The sequence below is a fragment of the Perca fluviatilis genome, chromosome 13 (assembly GCF_010015445.1).
Source record: "Perca fluviatilis chromosome 13, GENO_Pfluv_1.0, whole genome shotgun sequence".
In the NCBI taxonomy this organism is placed as follows: domain Eukaryota; kingdom Metazoa; phylum Chordata; class Actinopteri; order Perciformes; family Percidae; genus Perca; species Perca fluviatilis.
The window spans coordinates 35,707,660-35,723,188 of NC_053124.1; the positions used below are offsets into that span (position 1 = coordinate 35,707,660).

Below are 15,529 nucleotides of genomic sequence, written 5' to 3' on the forward strand. Positions count from 1 at the left end.
GAGCTTCTGGGGCTCCCCGAATGGTTTTCATCAACACACAGAAATCATCTCATCACTTCTAAAACGTCAATACATGCAAACAAAGACGTCAAAGAAATGTACAAAAACGTTTAGAAAAGCAGATAGATATCGAAGAAAGTGACATGTTTTTATAAAAGCAAAAAAGTAAGAAAAAGCAACAAAAACGTGTAAACAAATGAAAAAAGACAAGAATCATCTCTCAGCTACAAACATGGAGACTAAATAATTATTATATTATTTCAGAGTTAAAACACAGAATTTAACCTTAAATGACTTCTGACTATTTCAGTTTACACAACTCAGCAGAGAGTGTGTGTGTGTGTGTGTGTGTTTGAGAGAGTGTGTTTGTGTGTGTTTGTCATTGTGTGTGTGTTTGTGTGTGTGTGTATGAGTTTGTATGTGTGTTACAGTGTGTGTCCGTGTGTGTGTACATGTGTGTCCGTGTGTGTGTGTACACGTGTGTCCACCTGTGTGTGTGTTTGTGAGAGTGTGTGTGTGTGTGTGTGAGAGAGTGTGTTTGTGTCATTGTGTGTGTGTCAGTGTGTGAACGTGTGTGTGTGTGTTGTGTGTGTGTGTGTGTCCGTGTGTGTGTGTGTGTGTTGTGTGTTGTGCGTGGCGTCAAAAGCTTTCTCCACGTATAATACATTGAATGTATGCATCAACAAAGCCTTGAAGAATGTGTGAAAATTAGCATGAAAAAGCCTGTGTGTGTGTGTGTGTCTGTGTGTGTGTGTGTGTGAGAGAGTGTGTTTGTCTGTGTGTGTGTCCATGTGTGTGTCCGTGTGTGTGTCTGTGTGTGTGTCCATGTGTGTGTGTGTGCGTGTGTGTGTCTGTGTGTGTGTCCATGTGTGTGTGTGTGTGTGTGTGTGTCTACGTGTGTGTGTCTGTGTGTGTGTGTGTGTGTGTGTGTGTGTGTGTGTGTGTGTGTGTGTGTGAGAGAGTGTGTTTGTGTGTGTGTGTCATTGTGTGTGTATGTGTGTGTGTATTGTGTGTTCACGTGTGTGTGTGTGTGTGTGCAGTGTGTGTCCGTGTGTGTGTTGTAGCGAGCGCCAAAAAGCTTTCAATAGAAACCACCGTAAATAAACATTGAAAATGTATCAAAAAGCATCAACAAAAGTCTTGAATGAGTCAAAAAATTAAAAAAGCATCAAAATGCAGAAAAAAGCCTCGAGGAGTGAAGGAACCAGAAAATATTCTCATTCAACAAGCTGCAATTTAGAGAAGTTTTCCTTTTTTTAAATAAATAAATGTCTCAGAATGACAGAATTTAACCCTTAAATGACTTCTTTCTATTTCAGTTTACACAACTCAGCAGAGTCTCCATCAGACCAACCATAAACCCAAAGTCCAGCATAGAGGGGCTGAGTGAATGTGGTCTGGACTCTGTGGAGGAGAGTCATGGTTTCAGAGACGCTGTAGAAGGACAGAATACCTGCACTGTGATCCAGGTACACTCCTACTCTGGAGGACTCAGGACCTGAGACGGGAGTTTGGACTTTGTTGGACCAAAATGTATATTTGTTGTTGATACAATATAACGCCCAAGATTTGTCATTTTGTCCAAATAAACATTCATCCGACCACCCTGCTCTGCTGATATTCTTGTATGCGACTGCTACATAAACTCGTCCTCTCCTCTCCACCTCCCAGTAACAACGTCCAGTCAGACTCTCTCTACTCAGGACCTGATACCAGTCAGTGAATCTGTCTGGGTGACTAGAATAAGACTGTTGTTCCCACATGTATGTTGCTTTCCTGTTCCCCTCAGATAATAACAGCAGTGTGTATGCTGTGTTTGGATCCAGTGTGATTTCACGTGAATATTTTAAGAATCCAGCTCTGGTCTTGGGCTCTGGTTGTGGCAGTAAAACGTCCACTTCAGTCCCTGTCAGTGAGACGGTTGTCCACTCCTCTCTCAGGACGTCCTGTAGTTTATCTCTGACTTCTGACACGGCCGCTGTCACGTCCTCAAAGCAGCTGAGAGGACGGATATGGATGCTGGATGCTGATTGGCTGAGTGGTGACAGTGAGGGGTAGTTGTGTAGAAACTGGTTGTGATCCTCTGTGTGTGAGAGCTTCTTCAGCTCAGCGTCTTCCCTCTTCAGCTCAGTGATCTCCTGCTCCAGCTTCTCCTGAAGCTCTTTGACTCGACTCTCTTCCCTTTTCTGCTGGGATCTGACCTGCTGCTTCACATCAGAGCTTCTTTTCTCCAGGAGACGGATCAGCTCGGTGAAGATCTTCTCGCTGTCCTCCACTGCTTTATTGGCGGCACGATCGATGGCCTCCGCCTGCTGTTGAAGCAGCTTCACATCTTTCTCTCTGTCCTGGATTCTCTGCTGGATGGTCTGTCGACTCCCCCCGAGCTTTTTCTGCCTCTCAGTCCTTTCTGCTGCAGCCGAGATTGTATTGTGGCCTTTATGTTTGTCCATTAAGCAGAGATAACAGATAAGCTGTCGATCAGTACGGCAGAAAATCTTCATTACCTCATCATGACGAGAGCAGACGTTCTCCTGGAGCTTCTTCGACGGCTCCACCAGCTTGTGTTTCTTGAATGTCTCTGATTCAAAATGAGGCTGAAAGTGTTTCTCGCAGTAAGAAGCCAGACATTGCAGACAGGACTTTTGTGCTTTGAGTTTTCTCCCAGTGCAGACATCACAGGCCACATCTTCAGCTCCAGCATAGCAGTGATCAGCAGGAGCAGCTTGGAGTCCAGTCTTCTTCAGCTCCTCCACTAAAGCTGCTAACATGGTGTTTTTCACCAATACAGGCCTCGGTGTGAAGCTCTGCCTGCACTGAGGGCAGCTGTACATTTCCTTCTCATCCCCTTCATCCCAGAAGCCTTTAATACAGTTCATGCAGTAGCTGTGTCCACAGGGAATAGTCACCGGATCCTTCAGTAGATCCAGACAGATGGAACAAGAGAAGGTTTCCTGGTCCAGCTGAACTCCTTTCTGCGCCATTTCACCTCTCGCTCAGTGACAACGACTGTCTGACTGTCTTGTGTCTCACTTCCTGAGAAATGAATCTAGTCTGAGCTCTGATGTAATAACAGCAGTGATACGTTGTTGTACTTCCCCCAGTAAGTTGGTTACACCCATCTGCAAACTGCAGCTCTGAAGGGGAGGGAACAAGGAAATATGTACACAGAGTGGAGCTGGCTGTGTTTGAGAGGAAGAGGAGGGAGGGGTTATCAAGCTCTGCTGGAAGAGGAGCGCTTTGAGAGAGAGACTGGGTGTGTTGCAATGCCCATACTACCATAGTATGACAGGGAAAGATATAGTATATCCCAATACATATAATGTCAAATGCAGAATGCCTAAAATGTGTCCTGATGCACCCGGTTGCATTTTGCAGTATACGAGCCAGCGTGCTTTTCTGCCCCACAATCCTCTGTGCAACATATCTGAGCAAGAGGCTCAAAGTTCAAGCTGCGATGTTATCTCAGAGTTTTATGTCCCGAAGAAAAAGTATGCGATAAGGAACGCAGCAACACTTGTTTACAACAGAGCTCATTTCTCATTTAAAAACTCTGCTGACTTCAGCTTTTAGGAGGTAAACTCTTCTTAGAATCAGAGGTTTTGGAGACGGCTCCCCAGTCTACTAAATGACTGAGTTGTCCTATAATTAAGTTAATTAAAAGTTTATATTGTTGACAATGATTCAAACAGAATCAGAGTAAATTATAAAGCGACCTTAACTCCGACTGGTTGAGTGTAACTAAATCCCAGCTCACACAATCCTAGGTAAGAAAAACAGCTCAAACAACGCAGTCCAGTTAAAGTCAGACAGCAGATACAGTAACAGTGAAGCAGAGAAGCCTATTTAAAGGTCCAGGGTGTAACGTTTGTAGTTTTTCATTATCATAATCCTTATTGCCCTTCACAAACTGTTCTCCGACATGAACTCCCAACAACCACGTCTGATAGACGGCCTTTTGTACACCTTCGCTTTTTGAAGCGTGAAGGCTACCGTAGCTGCAATCACGTACTGTGACCTGCGTTGTGCGAGAGAGGTGATTGCGATATATGATCTCGACGCCAGATGGGAGAAATTCTTACACGATGTATCTTTAAAGAAAGTAATCAGCCAAGATTCAAGCAGTCTAGCAGTAAGAAACCTCCACAAGTCCACGTACACGCGGCGGGCCATATTTTACCGATCTAAAGCCTGGCTCACACTACAGGAGTTTTAGGGCGGTTTATGCGCCCGATTTACCCCTCCGAGAAAAATCTGAGAAAAAATCTTGTCGAGGACCTTGATCGGTTCCGGATGTTGGCGCAGTATTATCTGGTAATGTGGCGTTGCTCAGATCGAATCTTGCACCTCCCGATCTGCTCCGCAGACACATCGGGGCCGCCCGATAATATCAAACATGTTTGATATCTAGGATTATAATCGGGGCGTGAAACGACTAGGATTACGTCAGTACTTCCACAATAGCCAATGACAGACAGGTCTGCAGGGAGACAGAAGTGACGGAAACTTTTGAAAAATGTCCACGAAAGCAGCTGTAGTACGGGTCAACGGTGGACAACTGAGTTGGAAGAAAGGATGGTGGAGATGTGGCGACAGCACGAAGTGCCTGTTTAATGTCTCATCAGAAGAGTCTCATAATGGGAATGATAAAGAGAAGAGCTGGAGAGATCGCTGCAGATCTGGACCTACCGGGTGAATGTACAAAGTTGCTAGCGCACTAGCTAGCAAATGTAAACATTAGATCTAGGTCAATGATCATCTGCTACATTCAGGTCTAACAAAAGATGCATTGCACATACCGTATTTTTGGACTATAAGTCGCTCCGAGTATTAAGTCACACAGAACAACTAGCAGGGCGTGGAGATGTAACTGCACCGTTGACCAGCCCCTCCCGGCAGCACGGTGCCGCTTCGCCCCACCTGTGGACTCGTTCCTCCAGCTCTGGCCGTCTTGCTTTCAGCCCGCGAATTAGCCGATGAGCTTTCTTTGATTTCTTCATTGCAGTAAGAGTCACCTTTTCACCAGTCTCCTTCACAAGCTTCTCCCCATTTCAAACTTTCTTTCTGCTGCTTTCGATGAATGACTTTTGGGCTGCATATTTTACTACCTGCAGTTTGTTATCTCTTTTTTTTTCTCAGTTGTCTTTAGCAGCAGCATATAGTTGTCACAAGCCTAGAGCGCCCCTCACGGCGCTGTGGGACGGTAATGTTTTCAGTATGAATTAACTTGTAAAAACATGTTAAATTATATATATTTTGATATATAAGCCGACCTCGGACTATAAGTCGCCGGACCAGCCAAAGTAGGAAAAAATGCGACTTATAGTCCTGAAAATACTGCAGTTTGTTTGAATAATATTATCGTCCACGCTTTCTTTTTTTTCTTTTGTTCTTTATTGTTACAAAGGATAAGTATTACTACAGCAGGTTGCCGTGACACAGCATCCATTTTGTTTATACGCTTCCCCGTTGAGATCGCGCCACGTGAGGTGCTAAATTATCTTAAGATAATCTTAAGAACATCTTGTAGTGTGTGATGCCCCACTATTTTCAAATCTTGTAGTGTGAGCATGTTTAAGATTTGAGGGAAGAAAATCTGCAAAGATTCTCCTCAAGTGTGTGCTGCAACCAGATTTCAAACTCGGTTAGGATTTTAAAACTCCTGTAGTGTAGCGCAGGCTTAAAGCGCCGGGCACCGCGTGGAAAGTGAACGTGTTATGGAGGTTCATTATTTCATAGGTGTGTTTTGGGGATAACATGCAATAAACCAATCAGAGGGTCATCTCCCATTCCCTTTAAAAGCCAGGCGGGTTTGGACCTTGGAGCATTGCTATCATGACGGAGGATTTGCACCGTAAATTGACAACTGTGTCGGTCTTAAACTAGCAAAGACACTTGCGCGGCGGCTTTTGCGCTGCACCGGGTGCACGATAGGGCCCTGTATGTTTATTATAAAAGGTTTCTATCAGCCTGAAAACATGTTGGTAACTAAAAGCTGCAGACAAAGAGAGCTGAGGAGCTGTAACCTCCACTACACCCCTGGTCAGCAGGATGAAGGAGCCCTCTTGTGTCCTGCCTCCAGTGTTGCCACAGTTACTTTAAAAAGTAACATAGTTACTTTACAGATTACTTGATTTTAAAAGTAACGAAGTTCGATTACAAGTTACTTTATTAGTTACATTCAGCAACTGCCGACAACACCCCCACAGCCTCAACATAAAGATGACAACCGGTTTACTGTGAGGCAGCTCGGCGCCGCCAGCAGTAGGGATCTGGTTTATTATGGCACCAAAGAGAGCCAGTCAACCTGTTGTTGTTTTGGTGTTGTCTTATTTTGGTAGTCCGTTTTCTGTGTTGTATTTTGTACAAGTTTCCTGTTTTATTTTGAAGTCTCTGGTTTTCTGTCTTGTCTTGTCTATTTTACTTCCTGTCTTGTGTTTTCCCACTTTGTTTGATTACTCTGCCCAGCCCTAATGTGCTTCACCTGTTTCCTTTTTTTTTTTTATAAAGAGCTTTATTAAGTTTTTACAAATTACAATTTATACATTTAAACATACAATAGGCTATCTGACATGAATATAAACCATACAAAAATTACAAAGATATAACTAATAAAACAAAATGTGCAAACCTAGCTTAAGTGTAAAGTGCCTAGAGCCTCTCATAAAGTGCATAGAGATATTTATAAAGTGCATGGAGTCTTTTTTTATAAAGTGCATAGAGCTTTTTTATAAAGTGCATGGAGTCTTTTTTTATAAAGTGCATAGAGTCTTTTTATAAAGTGCATAGAGTCTTTTTATAAAGTGCATAGAGTCTTTTATAAAGTGCATAGAGTCTTTTTATAAAGTGCATAGAGTCTTTTTATAAAGTGCATAGAGTCTTTTTATAAAGTGCATAGAGTCTTTTTATAAAGTGCATAGAGTCTTTTTATAAAGTGCATAGAGTCTTTTTATAAAGTGCATAGAGTCTTTTTATAAAGTGCATGGAGTCTTTTTTATAAAGTGCATAGAGTCTTTTTATAAAGTGCATAGAGTCTTTTTATAAAGTGCATAGAGTCTTTTTATAAAGTGCATAGAGTCTTTTTATAAAGTGCTGTAGTTTACAGGTTAAAAGTGTCCCAAGGAAGGAGCTGTTTTTGTCCATGGTTCTTCTTCTCCTGACTTTGCACACATCGTCACTATTTATGATTGTTTGTTGAATAACCATACAGCATCTTGTTTTCCAAAGCTTGATGCATACAATACATATGATTATTTGTAAAAGTTCTTTTTGTTTCTCTGATAGAGTCTCGTCAACCATACAATACATGACAGATTTATATGAAAGTACAAAATTAACACCATACACTTTTAATTTGTCCCAGACTTCTTTTGCTCTATAGCAGTCCATCAATAGATGCTGTTGGGTCTCGTCTTCGTCACAATTAATCATGGGACACTTTTTTGTTGTTACATAACAACTCCATGAAACTACGGCTCTAACAGCAAGTCTATTCACCGACATCAGCCATCTCATATCGCGAATGCTCTCAGATAGGTTATTTTTTTTTTAAAATTTCAGGAACTGGGTTCCTTCGTTATGTGTTACATTTTTATAATTAATATATCCACCATATTTATAATCATTAATTTTTTTAAAAATTTTTTTACTTGGGAGGCCATTCCAGTCAATTTTAAGATTTACATGTTCATACATAAAATCACCGTAGATCAGATAATACTCTGGACCTTGTCTGGCTCTCCCTCTCCGTTTCCTCCACTTGGAGCGATCACCGGTCCAGAGAGCATTCCTTGAGATGGCTGCTGACATGTTTTTAATAAAGGCTATGTACAATTTAATTCTCATATCTATTGCCCCTAGCCCCCCATATTCTTTACTTTTATACATGATTTATCTTTTTGTTACTTCCCTAGAAGTACCCCAGACCAAATTTACACACTGTTTATTTAATTTCATTATCATTTTGTGAGATGGAGGAAAGATATTGGCTAAAAACAGGAGTTTGGATAAGATGAAAGTTTTAACAATATTGACTCTTGATTTATAATTTAGAGTTCTTCTTTAACTTCACATTATTTTTCCAGTTTTTTTCGCTACAGTCTTGATTACAAATGGTCATGCCCAAGATTTTAATTTCATCTTTTACTTTTATGTTGATATCACGTTTGTTACTTTCAACTCCGATCCAAACTCTCTCTGTCTTATCCTGATTTAATTTAGCTCCTGAAGCCAGTTCATATAGGTTTAGGTGATTAGTTAAGACATCCATCTCCATCTGATTTTTAATAACAACAGTGACGTCATCTGCGTAGGCCATGGCAGTGATTTTGGGAGCAAGGCCAACGCGTGTACCAGATATGAGCCTCTCAGAGTTTATGGTTTTAATAAGGGGGCTGATGGCCAGGACATATAGAGCAGCACTAAGAGGACAGCCCTGTTTCACCCCTCTCTCTACATTAAAAGATTCTGTTAAAATACCATTTACATTAATACACACACTAGACTTAACAAACAGACATCTGATCAAATTAATAAAACTTTCTGGGAAGCCATAAGACTTCATCACAGTCCATAAATAGTCTCTAGAGATATAATCAAAGGCCTTCTTTTGGTCCAGCCCGATTATATAGAAGTCTTTTTTATCAGGTTTATTTATCATTTCTCTCAATATACAAAGGTTATCCCACATCAAACGGCCTTTAATGGCACAGACGTTTGTTCTTTTTCTATAATTTCATCTAATATATTATTTAATCTATTCATAATTACTTTGGCTAATATTTTATAATCAGTATTCATTATGGTCAGATGTCTGTAGTTATTTATGTCGTTTTCATCACCTTTCTTATATAATAAACACATTACACCCTGATAAAAGGATTCCCCCATACAGCCACTGTTCACACCTTCATTATACATCTCTGTGAGGACGTTTGTTACATCATCGATATTTAACTGATAAAACTCTGTAGACAGGCCATCAGGGCCGGGGCTTTTACCAACGTTTAGTTGTTTGATGGCTTGTGTCACTTCATCATTTCTTATGTTTCCCACAAGTTCCGTAAAGCTCAGTGAGCTGTATGAGGGAAGCTTATCTAATAAAATATTTGCACAACCACTATCTATTTCTATATGTTTATATGCTTCTATACATAATTCTTTGATCACTTGTCTTTTCTGCTTTTCATCAAACACTACATCACCGTCCTGTTTGTTTATGGATTTAATAAATTTACTTTGAGTTTGCTGTTGTCCAGCTTTAAGGGTATGTATTAAATTTCCTCTATTATCTGTATTTGTTTGTTTATAAATGTTATACAATATTTCATTATTAAAATGATCTATTTGTGTTTTTAATTCAGACATGATTTCATCATCTGAATTTGATCTTTTCTTCATCTGTTTTAAGTTAACATATTGTTCCATCAACATTTTATACTTTACATTTTTAATCTTATTTATTTCTCTACATTTATATCTGAAGAAATCTTTCAATCTTCGTTTTAACAATTCCCACAATTCAATATTGGATTTAGTTAAACATTTTAATTGTAAGATTTTATGAATTTCTTGTTTTAATTCTATTAATAAATCTGAATCCTTAAGGCACTGAGAGTTTAACTTCCAGAAACCTCTTTTTTCTGAGGATTCAGATGACAAGACGGTTGTAACAATTAAGTGATCAGAGAAATCATTTATTACTGTACCATAATGCTTAGTTTTAAAATGATTAGAAACATAAATTCGATCAATTCGAGTCTTTGTCTTGTGGTCAAAGCGTGTAAATTGGACCCCGACAGGATACATTTTACGACACACGTCTATTAATTTAGCTTCATCACATATTTCTTTTAAAAGCTTACCTTCCCTTAGTAGTTTAAAAACATTGGGACTAACTATATCATTTTTATCCGAGACTGTATTAAAATCACCACACAGAATAAGTTTATAGCCTACTGTTAAAAGCTCTCTAAGTCTTTTAAATAATTGAATTTTTCTAACTATCAGGAGCAGTGTACACAATTAATTATTTTTCACCCCTATAATAACAGTCAATCATAAGAAGTCTACCTGGGATTAAATCTCTTCTTCGTATTATAACAACATCATTTGTTTAAAAAAATATACCAACACCATCGGCTCTGCTTTCCCCAATAGATATTATACTCAGTCCTTTTTTTCCACATATTACACACATCATGACATCATTATGGGTACTCAGTCTGAGCTCTTGAGCACACAGAATATCAAAATCGGTGTCTAAAAGGTATTTCAATTTCATAGATCTAAAAGATTTAGACTGGATGCCCGCAGCGGTTCAGGTGGATATTTTTAAACAGGACATAAAGTATTTGGGGAGAGAGACTAAGTCTATGGTGAAGGTTTATCATCTACCGTTTGTTTTCTTTATATGTTATAAATACGATTTCTTTTTTTCTCTTTTTAACTTTCTCAAAGGAAGGGTCATGCTGAACCTCTGGAGAAGGGAAATCAGGTGTAGTGGAGAACGAGCCAGAGTTACTGTCACATGGAGCGGAGTCAGCGTTATCAGCAGCAGGGGGTGCTGCAGGCTCGCTGACCAGCTGTCAGCCCGGTAGAGCTAAAATCTGAACTGGGGCTCTCACTAGCGCTCTCATAACTCTGTTCCTCATTTTCGTCACCATCACTATCGTCACACATGCTTTCTATGCCACTTATACTCAGATCATTCTCCTCACCTGAATGATGAGAAACTTCAGGAGGGGAGTTCCTGGTCTGCAAGGTGGGTTGAGTGGGATGCAGCTGCTGCTGGGCCGCTGGTTGTTCTTCACCTGTTTCCCAGCCCCTGTCTCACCTGTCTTGTGTTATCTCATTACTAGGGATGAGCGAGTACAGCATTATCTGTATCTGTTCACCATATGAATGATCTGGATCTGTATCTGTACTCGGACTGGGCGGGGCCTAACCCGGAAGTGGGTCGGGTTGTCTTGAAATGGGCGGGGCTTTGACCAGTATGTTATTTTAAGCATGCAATTGATATGGGTTGATCAGAAATTGTTATATTTATTGCTGATTAGAAAACAATTTACATGACAGCATCAGCATTGAGCTTCAGATCAATGGTTTTGATCACGATAACAAACGAACTATATACAGTTCTGCAACAATGAATACAACACATGCGTTTGCAATTATGAAGTAAAATGTAATGAAAAAGAGTTTTCATACTCAACATACATTTTTTTATGATCAGTGTGATTATTTATTTTTTTTGGTTCTTTTTTCTATTTTTTTATTTCCACACCAGGTATGTGTGTGTGTGTGAGAGACAGAGAGAGACAGAGAGGGGGGGTGAGAGAGAGAGTGTCTGTGTTTGTGTGTGTGTGTGTGTGTGTGTGTGTGTAGCTTAATTTGTAAAATTATTTATACCACAACTACCTTTATTTTTTTCTATAAAATACAGCAATAAAGTGTCAGACACTCAGTGCATGAAGTCAAAAAAACTGGTTAGAGCCAGCTGACGGTTTAAAAAAAAAAAACAATCTCCGACAGGTAGAGACGCAACGCGAGTCACGTTCTACCAAACACCACGTTTACCTGAACTCTACTGGTTAATAAGGAAGTACTACAAACCCCACGTTTACCTGAACTCTACTGGTTAATAAGGAAGTACTACAAACCCCACGTTTACCTGAACTCTACTGGTTAATAAGGAAGTACTACAAACCCCCACCGCTTACCTGAACTCTACTGGTTAATAAGGAAGTACTACAAACCCACGTTTACCTGAACTCTACTGGTTAATAAGGAAGTACTACAAACCCACGTTTACCTGAACTCTACTGGTTAATAAGGAAGTACTACAAACCCCCGTTTACCCTGAACTCTACTGGTTAATAAGGAAGTACTACAAACCCCGTTTACCTGAACTCTACTGGTTAATAAGGAAGTACTACAAACACCACGTTTACCGAACTCTACTGGGTAATAAGGAAGTACTACAAGCACCACGTTTACCTGAACTCTACTGGTTAATAAGGAAGTACTACAAACCCCACGTTTACCTGAACTCTACTGGTTAATAAGGAAGTACTACAAACACCACGTTTACCTGAACTCTACTGGTTAATAAGGAAGTACTACAAACCCCACGTTTACCTGAACTCTACTGGTTAATAAGGAAGTACTACAAACCCACGTTTACCTGAACTCTACTAGTTAATAAGGAAGTACTACAAACCCCACGTTTACCTGAACTCTACTGGTTAATAAGGAAGTACTACAAACCCCACGTTTACCTGAACTCTACTGGTTAATAAGGAAGTACTACAAGCACCACGTTTACCTGAACTCTACTGGTTAATAAGGAAGTACTACAAACACCACGTTTACCTGAACTCTACTGGTTAATAAGGAAGTACTACAAACCCCGTTTACCTGAACTCTACTGGTTAATAAGGAAGTACTACAAACCCCACGTTTACCTGAACTCTACTGGTTAATAAGGAAGTACTACAAACACCACGTTTACCTGAAATCTACTGGTTAATAAGGAAGTACTACAAACACCCCACGTTTACCTGAACTCTACTGGTTAATAAGGAAGTACTACAAACCCCCCGTTTACCTAACTCTACTGGTTAATAAGGGTACTACAAACCCACGTTTACCTGAACTCTACTGGTTAATAAGGAGTACTACAAACCCACGTTTACCTGAACTCTACTAGTTTAATAAGGAAGTACTACAAACCCACGCTTTACCTGAACTCTACTGGTTAATAAGGAAGTACTACAAGCACCACGTTTACCTGAACTCTACTGGTTAATAAGGATACTACAAACCCCACGTTTACCTGAACTCTACTGGTTAATAAGGAAGTATACAAACCCCGTTTACCTGAACTCTACTGGTTAATAAGGAGTACTACAAACACCACGTTTACCTGAACTCTACTGGTTAATAAGGAAGTACTACAAACCCCACGTTTACCTGAACTCTACTGGTTAATAAGGAAGTACTACAAGCACCACGTTTACCTGAACTCTACTGGTTAATAAGGAAGTACTACAAACCCCGTTTACCTGAACTCTACTGATTAATAAGGAAGTACTACAAACCCCACGTTTACCTGAACTCTACTGGTTAATAAGGAAGTACTACAAACACCACGCGTTTACCTGAACTCTACTGGTTAATAAGGAAGTACTACAAACACCACGTTTACCTGAACTCTACTGGTTAATAAGGAAGTACTACAAACACCCGCGTTTACCTGAACTCTACTGGTTAATAAGGAAGTTACTACAAACACCACGTTTACCTGAACTCTACTGGTTAATAAGGAAGTACTACAAGCCCCACGTTTACCTGAACTCTACTGGTTAATAAGGAAGTACTACAAACACCACGTTTACCTGAACTCTACTGGTTAATAAGGAAGTACTACAAACACCACGTTTACCTGAACTCTACTGGTTAATAAGGAAGTACTACAAACCCCACGTTTACCTGAACTCTACTGGTTAATAAGGAAGTACTACAAACACCACGTTTACCTGAACTCTACTGGTTAATAAGTAAGTACTACAAACCGAAGTAAAAAACAGAGAGAGCGATCTGTTCTCTTGTCAGTGTTCAGTGTGTGAGTGAGCAGAGCGGGACACACAGCAACACAGTACATCTGTATGTGTGTAGGGGGGGGGCGCTGTGACTACTAGCCTATCACAGAACGCAGACACAGTCAGCTACCCAATGAGGATTTTTATTCTCAACTCTACTCATTACCCTCTGTATTTAGTCTTGGTGTTCCCCTTGTCCAGCGTCAGATCATTGTATGTGTTTGGAGTGTCTGTGTGTTCCTGAAGTTTTGCCTGTTCCTGATGTGGATTCTTCCTGTTCCTGTATTTTGTTGTATTCAGCCTGCTTTTCCAGGACACCTTTTGTTTTGGATTTTATGGAAATAAATCCTTGAACTTCCTCTTGTGTCAGCCGTCTTGCACTTGGGTCCTACCTCCCCTCAAACTCCTAACACAACCGTCTTTAAGGGCAGCTTTTCCTCTACAACATACTGCCAGACCAACTTCCTCAGCTCTCCCCCACTTTCTGGTTTATCACCTAAGTCCAGCTGTTGTTGTTTGGGTGGTGGGGGGGCCTCCTTCTCTCTGCTTCCCACCACCTGCTGGGACTTGCTCTGTAAGTTTGACTGCAGCGCTGCGACTCCAAATGTTTCTTCAAATGTGACGTAGTGTTTTTGTAGCTAGATAGCACTTAGTCGCCACCAGCACAGAGTGTACAACCAACCTTAATACTGCCGTCTTTAGCTGACACAAACTCTAAATAGTGACTGGATTTCCATCTCTCTCCTCCCTCCATTGTTGTTTACGTTGGTGTCGAAGCGTGGTACATGTCAATTGTCCTCATGCTGAAAACGTTCCAGTGAAGCAGGCCCCTGATTGGTCCGGGCCCGTAAGCACCGCTTACCCTGCTTACCGATAGTTACGCGTCTGGGAAGACATGTCCAAACTTCACACATCATCAGTAAAGAGACCTTTAAATGTAGATGTAATACATCACACTGTGTCAGTTTGTTCACAGGAGTCACACACCTGTAACACTGATGCTGCATTCAGGTCTCATGGGAAACATGGGAGAGAAGAGTTTCAGCTCTCGGGTTGTGAATAGTATTTTGGGAATGTGAGATTTGAGGCTGAACCTTAAAACTTCTCTGACTTCTTGAATTGTGATGAAACAATGTTGTGTTGTTGTCAGCAGGTTCATCACACATACTGAATCTGATTTACATTTAAACTGTGTTTGTTGGTGTGTGTGTGTGTGTGTGTGTGTGTGTGTGTCTCCACCTTGTGTTTGATCATGGTACTGAAGTGGTTGTTTCTGAAGAACACAGAGATCTCTCCCTCCTTGGCCGTCGTGTTGAGTTCACGACAGACCGTGATAGGAGAGCTGGGTCGCGTGGACTCTAGGAACTGCAGACCCCACACACACACAGACACACACACACACACACACACACACACACACACACACACACCCACACCACACACACACACACACACACACACACACACACACACACAACCACACACACACCACAACACACACACACACCACCACAGACACACACCACACACACACACACAACCACCACCACACACCACCACCACCCAGACACACCCAAACCAACAAACACCACACACACAAACCAAACCAAAAAACAAGACACAACACAACACACACACACACACACACACACACACACACACACACACACACACACACACACACACAGAGACACCATAGACTGTTAATATAAATGGACAGAGCATGTGGTGACGCCCCCCATTGGTTTGTGGAGATCTGAAATCCGTCTCGAGTTTGCGTTTATGGGCGGCCCTCGTAGTTGCGGATGTGACGTTTTAGACGCGAGAAGGAGTGAGGGAGGAGCGGTGAACCCGGTTAGGCGGTATCTGACTGTATTTTTTATTTATTTTTTAGTTAGCCGCTGCTTACACCCGCCGTTACATTACACACG

The 15,529-nt window shown here is 40.9% G+C and overlaps 1 protein-coding gene across 1 annotated transcript; it reads right to left on the bottom strand.

Annotated features, from left to right (window-relative positions):
• Positions 1–1,095: 1,095 nt before the first annotated feature.
• Positions 1,096–3,073, bottom strand: LOC120571434 (tripartite motif-containing protein 16-like). The gene has a single exon (XM_039820379.1). The coding sequence runs from the start codon at positions 2,979–2,981 to the stop codon at positions 1,311–1,313; it is 1,671 nt and encodes a 556-aa protein (XP_039676313.1). The 5' UTR covers positions 2,982–3,073; the 3' UTR covers positions 1,096–1,310.
• Between the last annotated feature and the right edge of the window lie 12,456 nt (positions 3,074–15,529).